The 16,683-nt window shown below is 36.0% G+C and overlaps 1 protein-coding gene across 1 annotated transcript in view; it reads right to left on the bottom strand.

The window, feature by feature from the left end:
• Window positions 1-10,604: 10,604 nt before the first annotated feature.
• Window positions 10,605-16,683, bottom strand: part of LOC126091413 (acireductone dioxygenase) — a 74,628-nt gene continuing 68,549 nt past the window's right edge. Inside the window, exons 4-5 of the mRNA XM_049907060.1 lie at window positions 12,935-13,114; window positions 10,605-11,112 (exon numbers count right to left, since the gene is read on the bottom strand). Of these exons, the coding sequence (XP_049763017.1) occupies window positions 10,963-11,112; window positions 12,935-13,114 (330 nt within the window). The 3' untranslated portion in view covers window positions 10,605-10,962. The remainder of the gene's footprint in view (window positions 11,113-12,934; window positions 13,115-16,683) is intronic.

Here is a 16,683-nt window from a genome sequence, read left to right as displayed (position 1 = left end):
CCGTACTAGTTTAAAGATCTGGCAGCTTGTCTGTTGTTCGCATACCTTTCTTCTTGTTATGACAATCTCTCGAAACATGACCCTGCATCCCACATTGATAGCAGATTCGATCCTCTTTACAATCCTTATGCTTGTGACCTTATGCTTATTGCATTTGTAGCATTGTACTGTTGTGTTGAAAACTCTGCGTTCTTGTTTCTGCATCTCATTTGGTCATCTTAGTACTTCAATGAAACCAACAGCTGATTCTACTGCTTCCTGAAACGTTTTACATCGTGCAAATCAGCTTTGCTTACTTCCTCTCCATGCAACCCATGAATGAATGTGTCCAAGGCTCTCTGGTCGGCTTCGAACAACTGAATGCGATTCTTAATTCGGCAACCACTAGCTTATCGGAATCTGTCCAGGATCCTTACAGGACGACACCTTCAGGTTTACAAAAAAACATCTTCACATCATCTTCGGGTTTCCCACTAAACACTGGTACTGATGGCAATAATGAAAAATTCTTTATTGTAGTTGTACCTGTACTGCAGGAACTATCATTTGACAAGTCTTTCGGAATGTTACGCTCGCTTCTTTCTGCTGAACTGCCGAATCTCTTCTTGCAGTTCATTAATAACAGTCTGCAGATCGACAACGTTAGTCTGACTGGATTGCGACATTTTGTCTAATTTAATGCCAATGAGTCACTCAAATGTAAAATAAAAATCCATCACTGCCTTTTGTATTCTAGCCAAACTGGAGTAGACCAACCTGAATTCCAGCGTTGGATGTCCCAGAGTAGTCGGAAGATGTTCATGCTGCTGCAAATCACAAAGAGTTAAATATACAAGACATGTTTACAGCATTAATGTCACCAATGGAAAAAAAATAGTGAAAAACAATGTAATCTCATTAGAGCAGGGCTTAATGTGCACATTTCAAATGTTAAAAAAAGACTATGAAAGCTATAGATGAACGTGTGAAAAAAGTAGAGGGGAGGGTGCTTCAGAATCTAAAATACAATAATTAGAAACAAAAATAAGGCAAGTAGACAAGGATCTCAGATCTGAGATAGGTGCTGTTGAAGTTAGATGTAAAGATGCTGTTGGAGACACTAGTAAACAAGCTGTAACCTTTACAAATATGTTAAATGAAAAAATAGACAGTGTTGCCTCAGATGTAGATGAAAAAGCTAGAGATAACAGACTTACATAGTGATGTCACTATTATCAAAAAACCAGTACAACAGTTACAAGATGGGGCTTGTCTAAAAACATTCTGTGAGCTGTCCTACTATGCCACTGACAACCATTTTCATCCAGTTGATTTTATACAGCATTGCTGTGTTAGTTTTCTCCCTGGTATGAGTGGAATTAAAAATTAAGTTTATTAAAAGATCATTAGAAGGGGAAGCCTTGTCGTGGGCCAACCAACTTGACTGTAGTAATTTACCCATAGATGAATTTAAAAAGGGTTTCTTGAAAAAGTTTTGGTCTGACACTAACAGGCAAGGATAAAGAGTGAATTTAAAATGGTCTGATGTACAGGGAGCAGAGATGGGGTATGAAAGAGTTTCGCAAAGACCGGATCACGAAACTCGCACACTTACACTGACCTTTTGATGAATTAACTCAAATATATGCACTTAAGAGAAGGCTAGCAGAAAGAATTCAAATGGGGTTAGTTTATGGGTCAAATGATTCCGTAGACCAGTTCCTGGAAAAAAAAGAAGAAGAAACCACCCTAGTTTTCAAAATTTGCAGAAGACAAGTAGGGGGTCTGAAGGTCTGTCTGGGACACTTCAGTGGCAATGCCACTTATTCTTATTCCTATCCTGTCATTAGTTTGTAAAAAGTTAGGTAGTATCTTCAACTGTCTTAGATTTCAGGTAATGTATGGTTAACATTTTGAGAGAGTGACATATATTCTGAGCAGAAACTTTGTTGAACAGTCATTTTTGGCAGTAAACAGAAATATAAAATCTATACGACACTGATTACGTAAAATTCACAGAGTGTTAACATCTATTTGATTATTTTCTGAGTACAAAGGTAATGGAATTTTTCAGAATGTACAAGTATATCAAATTATGCTGAACACCCTGAGTAACCAGTAAACATGAAAGTGTAAAAAGATTGTATAATTGCAGGAGTAATGAAATTGGTACTCAGTGTATACACAGTTTTTGGTAAATTTTGAGAAAGTATATGGTATATATAACTATTAGTAGAAGAGTACACCTGAGATGTTTAGTGTCATGCACTAGTTTTTAAAGTGTTTATATAATGTAACAAGGGAAAGTACAGTTGCCTAGTGCAGCATATTTGAAAGCAAGTGATTGTAGGGAGTGTTACCTTTCTGTTCCTTAAGTTGAAGTAATATGATTGTATACAGTAATGAGTTGTGCAAGCAATGCAATGATTATATAAAGTAAAGTGATAAAACATGTAAATAGTGTAATGTCTGTTTCTATTGTTAGAGGAAAAGCTATACCAGTTGTGAGGTCTGCTGCTACATGATGTTATTTTGTGAGGTTGATCTATTGTGTTAGATGAAGCAGGTGATTTTTCTTAGGTGATTATTATTGTGGAGTATTCAGTGGAGTACTGAGGTGATATTATGAGGATATGAGGTTAAGTTATTACGTCGATGCACTTAGGAGATGTTTGATGTATTTAATGAAGTATTGATGTATTACTGATGTAATGAGGAGAATGATGTTAGCTAGGGACTGGTTAGGGAACCTGCTGTTTCCTACTGTGAACAAAGTTTATGGAAGACACACAGAGTCAGCAAGGTTTGTAATGCAAGTTGTCTTTGATCTGAAGTAACAGACACAAGAAAATACTTATATTTACGCAGAAAGGTTGATTCTACGTGAAGTGTGACATCTTTTGTAATATAGGCAACATGTTAGTAATTTGTACACTGAAAAGTGATTAAGCATCTTGTTGGTAATTAATATGAAGAACATGACACTTGAAAAGAGGAAGTAAACTGGAGAATGTTTTTAGTGAATTAACAACTATACCTATACTCCACTACAAACTTGTACACTGCTGAAAGGTAATGAGAAGTGAAAACTGTTTGTTCCTGAACTGCAAACAGAGAGATCATTACAGTTTCAGAAAAATTCAGTGAACTATTGAAGAGAAATAATGATTTGGTGCAGCTCTGTCCCTTAGGCAAGCAATTACTCGGCTTGACATTGATTGACAGAGTTGTTGGATGTTCTCCAAGGGACATCGTGCCAAATTCTTAAATTGGTGCGTTAAATCATCAGATTCCCGAGCTGGTTGGAAGACCCTGTGTATAATGGGCCAAACATTCTTAACTAAGGAGGGATCCCGGCCAGGGTAGGGTTTTTTTTATACTTACGCTGAAGACAACAACAACAACAACGACAACAACAACAATGTCTTAGGGTAACAAGACTAAAACCAACACTCAACAATCAGTAAATTTTAACTTGGATGCAGAAAACCCCTACGGGTTTTTTTTATACTTACGCGGAACCATATAAGGTAAGTCAGGATGACACATCTGAACACTTGATGGTTGATGTTTTCAGTATTCAGAAGGCTATATGAATTGAACTATTTATTGTATCAGACTATACACTTGACATATAACTGTTTCTGAAAATCTAGAGAGAGGTGGGAGTTATTTTGTTACTTTTCTGAAAACATGATGAGGTATATACTAAGTTTTTGAGACATTTTATCCCAGATGGGAGACTTAATACTGAATTTGTTTTGTGCTTGATGTGCACCTAGTGTTACAACCATATAGTGACTTATTGAAACATGTAATGATCAACATTTGTTTGTACAGAAATCCTAGTTTTTCAGTGTTTCAGCACAACCATATCCCACACAATAACTTTTAAATATCTTAGTGCTATTCCATTTTTTCTTCAATGTTTTTGTTATTTACGTAACCAACTATGAGTAGGGGGATGATTCTTGAATGATACTAACAGGTACAATACTACTTTGCCATTGAATACTATGCCCATATCCCATAAAATACTGCATAACATTTCCTCATTTTTGTAAATAACTTGAAGATACTGTCTGATAACTAGTAATATATGTATACTATTCTTTGCCTTTGAACTACTTGTAAACAGTGCAGAAAGCACCATGCAATTATACGTAGAGGTCTATGACACAGAACTTTGAAACAAACAAATCTTGTCTTCACCGAAGTGTGTAAAAAATATCAGGAGAGTTATTGAAATCTGTGGGCACTTGTTTCCCAAAATTTTATTCATATCATTATCTGTGTGCAGTATGTTACCTAAGCAGACATTTTTCAGTTCTATCTAGCTTTAAGTGAATCTTCAACCAGAATTGATATGTTAATTTCAGATGACCCCATGACCCGCAAAGGACATTTTCACTTTTATGATTTAAGTGTTAGTTACATACACTCACCAGAGTGCTCAAAAAAATAAATTATTCAATTTATGTCGTATAGCATCCAAAACCATGAGTTGAACCAAATTGATAGTGAAATTGGCTGTATGTTTGTTTAAACACACTACATGGTATCCCCAATTGAAGTTGTACCATGTTAGCACACCCGACTTATATTTGAAACTACTACACACATAATCTAGTATCTTGGAACTGAGTTGTGCATATGTAGCACACAAAACTTTATCAAAAGCTTTGATGTTTTAGAAGTGTCTACACTGCACACAGTACTTCATGAACTACTGACTATGTAAAATAGTACTGTAAGCCATGATAGTGCCAAAAAGACACAGAGACTTACTTCTGAGATATGGTATTGCATTTTTCAATAGTGAAATTGGTATCATATTTTACCGTTATGACGAAAGTAATAGAAAAGACTTGTTTTCAAAATAGTATTAACTTTTCAAAAAATTGAGTAACTTTAGGTAGTCAAGTGTATAAGAAAACAAATCATTTACCTTATTATTTTCTGCATCCAAGTTAAAATTTACTGATTGTTGAGTGTTGGTTTTAGTCTTGTTACCCTAATACATTGTTGTTGTTGTTGTTGTTGTTGTGGTCTTCAGTCCTGAGACTGGTTTGATGCAGCTCTCCATGCTACTCTATCCTGTGCAAGCTTCATCTCCCAGTACCTACTGCAACCTACATCCTTCTGAATCTGCTTAGTGTATTCATCTCTTGGTCTCCCCCTATGATTTTTACCCTCCACGCTGCCTCCAATACTAAACTGGTGATCCCTTGATGCCTCAGAACATGTCCTACCAACCGATCCCTTCTTCTTGTCAAGTTCTGCCACAAACTTCTCTTCTCCCCAATCCTATTCAGTACTTCCTCATTAGTTATGTGATCTACCCATCTAATCTTCAGCATTCTTCTGTAGCACCACATTTCGAAAGCTTCTATTCTCTTATTGTCCAAACTATTTACTGTCCATGTTTCACTTCCATACATGGCTACACTCCATACAAATACTTTCAGAAATGACTTCCTGACACTTAAATCTATACTCGAGGTTAACAAATTTCTCTTCTTCAGAAACGCTTTCCTTGCCATTGCCAGTCTACATTTTATATCCTCTCTACTTTGACCATCATCAGTTATTTTGCTCCCCAAATAGCAAAACTCCTTTACCACTTTAAGTATCTCATTTCCTAATCTAATACCCTCAACATCACCTGACTTAATTCGACTACATTCCATTATCCTCGTTTTGCTTTTGTTGATGTTCATGTTATATCCTCCCTTCAAGACACCATCCATTCCGTTCAACTGCTCTTCCAAGTCCTTTGCTGTCTCTGACAGAATTACAATTTTTTTCAAGATGAGTTAGTATTTTCTTTTGCCTAAGGGTTGGCCAAATATTCTTTTCACTTAACTTCAAATCAGTAAAGAAGTCAGTTTGAGATTTTCTCAGAGCCCTGTTTATTTTGCAATTTCCTCGTGAAATATTTCATGTATGTGATTAGGGAACTTAGGATTCTGAAGCTGATACACTGCGAAATGTTGTTCGAAATACCCTGGGAGCTGTGCCCACTCCTAAAAAGTCATCAAGACCATCAGCAGTATGAAGAACCATCGAACACCACCCTCCAATTCAGTGCACACCAGACACCTCTTTTCACCAGCCTTTAACTATTCAGACCACAGAAATCTATGATAATATTTCTTCGAAAACACCCATTTTACTGCATGTTTTACTTTTCAAATTTGTAAACATTGTGAACACCTGTGAGACTTTCCTCCGCAGTGTAATGCGAGCGAAACTCTTGGGGGTGGAGCGTAACATACAATAAGCATATATATTCACAAATTTACGATTTTATTCTTTTTTCGATCTTATTTGAAAAGTTTTAAACTCCGACTGCATAATATGTCATGCTAACACAATTAATCCCTGTGATTAAAAAAAAATCGTAAAGTTATTGTACTGCAGAAAGATATATATTTTGGTTTATGTAACATATATTATCCTAATTGTTGTATTGTATTGTTGAGTGAATTTCATTTTTTGTAAATTATTTTCAATTTAATGTTCTATGTTTCAATCTTAGTATGAATATATCTTGACTGATGTACTTTGGAATGGTATTAACTGGGTGGAATCGGCTTGCATGTGTGTGTGCGGCAGGAAGGAAGGAAGGAAGGAGAAATGTAAAGTTTTCTGGAGTTGCATACAAATGGAATGTATTTCACTGAGTGAACATTGTAAATTTATGGCAGCAAGGAATCTAGGACTATTAAATATGAAAATAACATACAAAGCAGTTTTGTCATCTACATTATTCTACAAACACATCAACTTATAGGGCTTCCAGACCTACAAGAGAATCTGGCTTCCAGACAGTAGTAGTTCAAGCAACAGATTTAAGGAGATCCTCAAGAAACCAGATGAGAATATTTTTCTTTAAACTACCACTAGACCCAGCCAACAATAGTTAATTATTCCATAAACAATTATTACAATGAATGGTCCTCCAATGTGCGTAACAAGGAGGTCGTTAAAAGTTACTTCATTGGGAGATTATCTTGGGTGCTACCAATGTGTCATGCAGTGTTTCTGTGAGACTTATTGCCAAGTGGTTTGGCTTTGTATGCAAGCATACAGCTGATGGGTTGGCATTTCTTCCCTCATGTAAAATGTGTTCTCGGGGAGATACACAATACTTGCTGAATGTTGTGGTTGAAGCCCACGAGCCTCATTTTGGGGCTGGGCATAAATAAATGGAAAATACTGTTATGAAAAGTTGTGCAGGAGGCAACACTTTTCAAAATAAGTGCCACTAGTAGCAGAAGGGGATGGCTAAAGAGACTAATTACTTTTGAGTCGAAGGCCAACTATTCTGCTCCTCAGGCGTTATTAGCTGAAAGGGTTCACAACGTTTAAACACTCTTGAGTGTTACTAGGTAACTTGTAAAATTTGGGATGGGGTCTGCATTCCCCCTGGAGCAGGGGTGCTGTTTCAGTATTGTCCCTTATTTCTCATATCAGAAGTTAGTAATATCAAACAGTAGAAAATCCAGGATGGAATGTAACAGTATTATGAACCTTTTCATGGTACTCACCATATAGCAGACATGCTGAGTCACAGACACGCACAACAAAAAGAGTTGGTCTACTGGTAAGTAGCAACTGTCCTTTTCATAATAGGGAAGTTAGTAATAATATTTCTTCCAGTACAGAAAAGTTACAAGAATTTGTAAGTGCTTGGGCATGGAGTTCTGAGCAGTTTTTCTGGTTGTTATAAGAAGTTGTGCATTTTAGCAAGTGCACAGGTCGTAGGAAGAGGCTATAGTAGATCATGGAGACAATATCTAGCTGGAGGTGGTGTTTTTTGGAAGACAGACAGACTTGTTGATGATTAGTTAAAGCTAATTAATTGAAACCAGTTCCATGGATGCTTAAAATATTTGATGTAGGTGCAACTTGACCTACACATACTTTAGTCATTATCTTGTTTCATGTTTGCAACGATTGTCTGTGAAAGGTGCAAGGAAGCAGTAGGTGGCATTGTATTGACGGTTAGGGGTTTGCATTTTCCAGTCCAGCGGTTAAACATTTGAGTCATTCTGAACACAGATTCATATAGGTTAGTATTGAATTGGCGACTGACCTTGTGTCTAAAGTCATGTTGAAGTCAGAGATCTTTGTTAAGGCTATCTCAAAAATGTAAGTGCCAAAAAGTGACACAGGTCCATCTATAAACATTTTCTCACGAATCTGTAGTGCAATATGTCTCATGAGACACATATTCCTATGAGAGTGTAAATTCTGGTTGCGGCTGTGAATAATATATCACATTGTGCCCTAGTTTCATGGAGGGCAACACAGGGAACTTTTCACTTTGGCAACCTGATCAGGCTTTGAACCACAGCACAGAACTTCATCTCCATCATCTGGAAGTATCAACTGTAAACTTCACAGGAAAGGAAACCTTGCAAGATAAATTTGACAGTCTACAGTGATGCAGTCTTTGTGTACACAGTCATTTTCGGGCATGTGCTTAGGCTTCTTTCCTTAGGTTTTGGGTAGCTGGAATTTGTGTCAAGATTCTACTGTGTACAGGGGAAAAGTTCCAGTAGGTAGCTGGGAGATATTTGTATGTTTTGATTTTAGTACCTTTTGGGGAGTGTGAGACAGAAAAATTGCAGAAAGCCATTTAAGTATCCAGTAAATGGTCCAAATTACGCAAATGTTGTTGGAAAATATGAAGAGAAGTACAGGAAGGGATACAGGAGGAATGGAAAGTGAAGGAGAGGAAAGAGCTAAGAGAACTAAAAGAAAAGGAGAAGAGCAAGGAGAAAAAGTGTCCTGTTGACAACATGGTCATTAGAGGTAGAACACAAATCAGGATGGGAAAGAAATATGCCATGCCCAGTTTAAAGGAACCATCCTGGCATTTGCCTTAATGATTTAGGGATATCACAGAAAACCTTAATCTGGACAGCCAAATAAGGATTTGACCCACCCTTCTCCAAAATGTGGGTCTTGTGTCTTATCAATGTGCAACCTCATTCAGTCTGGAACATTTGTTGTCAGAAATAAAACCAAAGATTAAGAAAATAAGCCAATTTCTTGTCAGTATACTGAATGCAAGAACAGGGAGTACAGAAGAACCTAGACAAAATTCTGTAGGGGAAAGTGAACATTTAAAAACATCTGGGCGGGAAAACATAGATGACATAACTTGAGGTTATCAGGTGGCACAAATAGATTGAACTATCACAGAAGCAGTGTGTGCTTCTGAAACCTATGAGGAAAGTCAGATGAACTGGAAGCTAGCAGTATGTTAGATTTAGTTTTTGTATTTTTTTTTATTATTATAATATGTGTAACTGCACATAAAATAAAAACAAAATTCTTTCTATAGAGTGGAATTCAGCAGGGGAAAAAAATTGGTAAGAAAAAAGAAAAACAGTGTTTTGAGAACTTCCATATATTTAAAAGAAACAACATTACAATATACTGAAATATATATATGCCACATATGCAGAAAAATCTTTAAAAAAATAATAGCCACAAATCTCACTAATTTTTATTTACAAAATGATCTTTTTTGATGAGAATACCATTTTAGTCACAGCCTTATAATATCAGATACATTACTGCTTCTCCAATGTAAGTTTATGTTAAATGTATTCTATATTCATTTATGTTCCCTTTTCCCCCCTTTCATATGTGATTCAGATTATGGACAAAAAGTTAAAATAAGCTTACTTTTATGGTTATATTTTTAACATTTCTACTTTTTTTCCATTTGTCAAATAGAAAATCCTTCTAAAACTTAAGACACACACATTGTGATTTTGTATTAACTAGAGACATCTGAAAGAACTTTCAAAATAATTTTGTAGAACTTCGCTTTTAATCATTCTTCTAACCTTTCTCATGATTCAGTTTACATCTTCAGTTGTTCTAATAATTCAGCAGTCACTGTATTTCTGTTAACTTGAATAAGGAGACTGGACACATACATGATTTCTAAATGCAACTGGACTTTCTCTGAAAATCAGACAAAATATACCAAAGCAACATAGATTTAAATCTTAATGAGTCAAAACCACAGTTGTTCCACATATACCTCACACAAAGAATTTCTTGTCTGATTTGCAACAGCTGTAAACATGGCAGGACTTGAAACACAAAGCTAAAATATTCCCTGATTAGCAATTTCTTGTCTGACCACCAGCTTCATTGTGGCTGTATAATAATTCTTTTAAGATAACACATTCAAAAGGTGTAACAATTTTTTTACTAAATGAAACATAGATTTTTTTATTGTGGAAATCACAAAGAAATATTCAACAATCTTACTTTGGCAATCACACCTAGAAATTTCTCTACCTATCTCACACGACTTCAGAGCATATTGGAAAAGTAAAAATTATTAACTATATATGGAACTGAAATAATGTTGAAAATGAATGTGAAAAAGGCAGTACATTATTTTGGAATACTGAACAGATTCAGATTAAAATTGGTTTGTTGAATATGTGAGAAACTGTTACCTACATTTTGGCAAAATTAATGTAATTTTTGTACACAGCAGCAACTCAAAACAAGTTTTAAAGTAAAGAAAAGAGCAATAAAAACACTGGCATACTGGAAAAAATATATTATTTCAATCAATGCCCGTATATGAAGATCAATAGGTTTTTATTCACTGTCCCGTGCCTGTTGAGAAATGTACATAGAGTCTAGATTGAAGGACAACAGTTCCTGTAGTTTAAAATACTCTATGTGATAGTCAGCAGAAACAAAGAAATGCATAGATTTATTAACAATGTTATGATAAGCTATCTTTCATATTCAAGAAATGATATTTTCCTTATCCTGCCACATAATATCATAATTGATTACAATTGTTCCCAGTACCATAGCAAAAAAAAGTTATGACCCATTTTATAACTTTACATGGTGATATACAATATTTCCCATTTTTTAAGTTTTACCATAAAACTGAACCTTAGACTAAAATCTGACATACAAGAGAATTTATGAACTACCAAGTCCTCTTTGTCTTGCTTCAAACCCATTTTCTAACTGTTTAAGATACTGCTTTCGACAATCCATCTCATCAGCTGGCCTGTTGTGTGGTGTCCACACTGGTACTCCAATAAAGAACCTTTTAGCATGAATAAAATTCTGTAACAAAAGTGGAAAGAAATTATTCATAACCAAACCAACATTTATTAAACTAAAATTTATAGGAGGAACATGATTATTAAGTATTTTGGGGCAAATGGAAGATGATGGCTAAATAAGAGTAATGTGACAGAAGGAATAAATTAAAATTTAACATCAGTAAACTCGTAACAGAGCCCCAAAATAAAAATTTTTTGAGGCCACAAAACAGCTATGACAATTAAACAAAAAGGTCTTAATACAGTTTTTTCTGGTTCATTCCACATTATTTTAGTCTTCACTTTAGTGCTGAAGGGCATTGCTGGGTCAGCTGCCATAATGCCAGTCCCTCTAAACAATGATGCAGAAGGGAAGCAATATATTGCAGAAAACTGTCTTGTTTAAAATAGCGTGATAAAAGAGTTCCACAGGAGAAGTACAAAATTTGTAAATTCTCCTGCTGTAACAAGAAGCCAAGTGTTTTCGTCACCTATAGTCATTCTTTCTTAAAGCCGTGATTCCAATGCAATGTCTAGGATGACTACAGCTGCACGATTTGAGATACACATTTAGGGATGGGTGTTCAACTTTGAATGACACAATTTTCAGTCACTCCGTGAGAATCATGGTGGCACTGCCTTAAAATCAACAACATACATACCATGGGATGGCAGCCTTTGTAAGACATGCAACTCAGTATGGAAGTAATGGTTCCGAATCTATGTAAAAACTCTTAAAAGCTATTTAAATAACACAAACCTCAACATTCAAATCTTTTTTCTTCATATCTACATATATGCTGCCCTCTGCCACTACAGAATTCCAGACTCTAGTGTGTAACATGATTGCACGTATCTTAACTACCGTATGTTGGTGCTTGAGAAACAGCACGCTGTAATCGAGTTTCAAATTAAAAGAGTTTGTCCACAGATGGAGCACATTCTCCTTCAGAATGGCAATGCCATACCACACACAGGCAACATTTACAACAATCCAACGCCTTGGGTTCACTGTCATTGATCATCCGTCACACAGTACCAACTTGGGTCCTCTGATATTCATCTGTTTCCAATACTTAAAGAACACCTTTGATGATTTTACTTCGTTGGTGATGAAGCAGTGCAAGCAGAGCTGAGGTGGTGCCTCTACCAACAATGTAAATATTCAACAGTGATAGTATCAACACACTGGTCTCTTGCTGGGAGAAATATGTTTATTGCTAGGATGACTATGTCGAGAAATAAATCTGTAGACATGAAGAATAAAGATGCAGAATTCAATAACATCTGCTTTACCTAAAAAACTATAACAGTTTTTACATTAAAAATTTGGAGGCATCACTTTTCACCAAGCCATCATACTGACTACTTACTGAAATGACAGTGCAATATGGTCAAGAGTGTGGCTTCTTGTTGACATGTTCCAAGACTACATGGCCACAGCTGCAATCATCAGTTTTATGAAGAAACTGAAGTACTGATACTGCTTCAGCTGCTAAACCACAAAACAATCAAATAAGATGAACTACAGTGACAACTCCATCTCATGTTGGCCTCTGTAACTTGTCTCAATTGCTGAGTTCTTGCTGCCTCCAGCTCCTGCAGTCAGTTACATCAAAGCAGTCCCATTTGACATCCACAAGGACTGAATTGTCTTAGTTGCCTTAATGGAATCACATCTTTACAGTGATATATTATCTAACTGAACAATGAATGACAGCATGCAGAAAGCTGGCATATGCTAACACAGTGAACACCCCCTGCAAGTTTCAATTGTAACTATGTCAGCTTACTAGTCAGCGTGACTTTTTGGATGGGGAAAGCTTAGTAATATTTATACAAACCTTTGTATCAAGTGTGAATCGATGGTATATTCCACTAGGAATTATGATCATATCACCAGGTAAAACTTCAATACGAATCCATTCATCATTTCCATTCCGTACATCAAAGTATCCTGAACCTTCGAGTACAAATCTTATTTCTTCTTCTGTATGCAGGTGTTCAGTGAAAAAGCTCTTCAGCTGGAACAAAATATATAAGCTTAACAGAGTACTTTCCCTACTCAAATAAGGAATTAATATCCAGGACAAGGCAACCTGGAGGTAACAATTAAAAAGAGCTACAGTAATGCAGTGTGTACAAGTAACAGGTCAGGATTTTAAAATTGTGTTTCATATTACACTTCCCATAACCAATCCTAAGCAATAAGCACTAAACATTTCTTTTCACGTATTTTCTTAAATTTTCCTTCTCCTGAAAAACTACAGTGTAAATAACTTCTAACAATTTAATAGAATGAATCTGTTACTTTCCACATTTTAATAAAAGCAACATAGAAAACAATTTTTTAAGAAATTAGTTAATATAAACAACTGATAGTGTCTAGTGCAGTCTGTGACAACAGAAGATTATCATATCATCAAATGGTCTCCAGGAATGAATAACAGCCGAATGTATAAAAGACTAGCTTTTACTAGAAATCAAGATGAAATAGGATTTGCATTATCTGTCGGACATTTCATTTCTGCTGCTAGACTATAAAAAGATTTTTACACTTGCATTTTTCAATCCACTGTACCTCAAAACTAGATTCAGTAAAGGACACCCTAGATTGCTGGTCCCTCTGATACCACATTTGTAAGTATAAACTGAGTAAGACATTTGCAAACATGGCAAAATCCTTTTTGCAGAATTTTTTAAAGCAATACTGTCATTTTCTATGGCTACTTTCACTCTCTCTTAACAAAATTTACTATTAATTTGATTTTACTGTATGGGCTGACAATTTCAGATATGATATGCCTACTACTGGGTGTATTTTTACTTTAAATGTGTTACAACATAACTACATATATAACACATCTCTACTCCCTACACCACCTTACAGTGTGTGGTGAAGGTTTCTTTATGTATCACTGTCATTTCCCCCTTTTCCTGTTCCAATTGTGAATAGTTCATAAGAATAGAGATTACTGGTAGTCTCCATGTGAATTTTACCTTCATGGTCTTTTTGGAAGATATACATAGGACGAAACAGTATGTTGCTTGACTCTTCTAGGAACATATGCTCTTTGAACTTTAATAGTAAACCACACCACAATGCAGAACACCTCTCTGCACAGAAATGTACTGCTCTTCTCTGAATCTTCTCTTTTTCCTCTATCAATTGAATCGGTCGGAGCTGAAAGGCATTAAATCCATTTTTGCAACATAACAGGAGAAGGAGAAAACTGTATAGATGTATTTAAACCAAATAAATATTGATTATAGCTCCTATTACACTAGTGAACAGCCATTTTGCATCTGGGATGCGATACATCAACTAATATGTATTTTGGTGTGTAGAATACTAATGTACCTTTCAAAATGTTCTAGCAAGTACCATTTTTGAGTTTTTAAAGGTTTTTTATTTTTCGTATTTTGCTTTTTGCTGTTCTTCTGTTTTGATGTTTAATTGCTTGTTTTTGATTTGCAGAGGAGAGCTAGAAGATCTACAAATCATCAGTAAATGGTTGGTGTGGTAATCCAGTGGTGGGAGAGAGATCCTCAGTGAGTGTTTCCTGTGAAAGACAGTGCAAACTTTTTGTGTTTAAAACTTACACTAAGAAAAATGGCAACTAGTAAATCTTGTTGCTGTCTACACCACCCCGACAACTTTTGATGTGTGTGGGAAATTCACTCCAAAAGCTCAAAGAAAACCAATCACTGATTTGGTTAAGAAGGCATATAAATTGTATTTTGATTGTCCTGTTGGTGATCAAGATAAGAATTTTGCACCTCATCATATTCCCTGCATAACCTGTACTACAACCTTGACCGAGTGGCTGAAAGGGAAACAATGAGCCATGCCATCCGATGGTGTGGTGTGAGCCTAAAGACCATTATTCAGACTGTTACTTCTGTCTTACAAATATTTTAGGACATTCAAGCACAACTACACATAAAATAAAGTATGCAAATGTATCTTCAATGCATTTGCCTGCGCCCCATGCTCCTGTCTGTAACTTGAAAGCCATGGCACCAGACACCATGTCAAGTGAATCAGAAAGTATTGAACATATGGAAGAGCACTGCCCTCACTCAATATCATGACACTTTGCCTCAGCTCTTTAATCACAAGGAACTGAATGATTTGGTTCGTGATCTACAACTTTTGAAACAGCAAGCTGAACTCTTGGGGTCGAGACTGCAACAACGGAACCTTCTAGCTCCAGGGACAAAAATTTCCTGTTTCAGATCAAGAGGTGCTTCCTTCATTCAATATTTCGAAATGCGGAATTCAGTGTGTGTTTGTAGAGATTTCAATGGTCTGATGATGCAGCTAGGTGTATAACATAATCCACAGGAGTGGCGACTATTTATTGACTCCAGTAAAATCAGCTTGAAAGCAGTACTAATAATGGCAAATGCATTTCCGTCGGTACCTTTGGCTTACGCAGTAGACGTGAAAGAAACTTATGAAACCATGGTTTTGCTGCTAGAGGCAATTAAATATAAGGATCATAAATGGCGCCTTTGCTGTGATTTAAAAGTTGTTGCACTCCTTACTGGTTTACAGGTGGCATCCACGAAACACTGCTGCTTTTTGTGCAGCCGTTGACACCAAGAACCACTATACAGTCAAGGAATGGCCTGTAAGAAAGTCATGTGTTCCTGGAAATGTGAGCCTGATAAAATCATTTTGCCTCCCCTTCATATCAAGTTGGGCCTTATCAAGAACTTTGTAAAAGCTCTGGATAAAGAAGGTGAGGCCTTCAATCACTGAAAAGAAAAGTTTCCCAAATTAAGTGAGGCAATGCTGAAAGAGAATATATTTGTTGGACCACAAATAAGAAAATTGCTGAAAGATCCAACCTTTGATACCAAACTCACAGATATCCAATTCGCTGCTTGGTCTTCTTTTAAAGCAATTGTGAAGGGCTTTTTGGGTAACAGAAATGACAAAAACTATGTTACCATTGTGAATGATCTGTTGGACAACTATAAGAACATGGGGTGTACAATGTCACTTAAAATTCACTTTTCACATTCTCACCTTGATTTCTTCCCGGAAAATTTGGGATCTGTAAGCAGTTAGCATGGTGAATGCTTTCACTAAGACATTCTTACCATGGAACATCGTTACCAAGGCCATTGGAACCCTTCGATGATGGATGACTCCTGCTGGTTTTTTTTTTAGGGAGAGTGGTGAAACAGCAAACAAAAGAAGAGCTCCATCATTGCATTTTTCAAAAACCAAAGATGATTAAAGGTGGAAATATCTTCTGAAATAATTTGGACGTTTTATTGGCATCATGGCCATATAAAGGATGTCCCATTTATGTTGACTAATCTAAATAACTGTCCAGATGCAAATTACAAAATGTTTCAAGCAAATGTTCTTTAGCCGTCAGGGGGACATCAATCAGCATGATTGCCTTCGTTGTAGCTTTGTTTTTTACAAAGATATGAACAGCAGTATGACTTTTTTAAATGGCACCCTGTATTTTTTATTCAGTAATTCATTTCCTCTCCTAAAGACCTATTCAAAAATGTATCACAGTGTACCATTAACTGAAACACAATGTTATTAATTACATAGCACAACACT

The sequence above is a fragment of the Schistocerca cancellata genome, chromosome 1, assembly GCF_023864275.1.
Source record: "Schistocerca cancellata isolate TAMUIC-IGC-003103 chromosome 1, iqSchCanc2.1, whole genome shotgun sequence".
In the NCBI taxonomy this organism is placed as follows: domain Eukaryota; kingdom Metazoa; phylum Arthropoda; class Insecta; order Orthoptera; family Acrididae; genus Schistocerca; species Schistocerca cancellata.
Note: the sequence above shows the minus strand (reverse complement) of the source record. Positions and strands in the feature narration are given on the sequence as shown.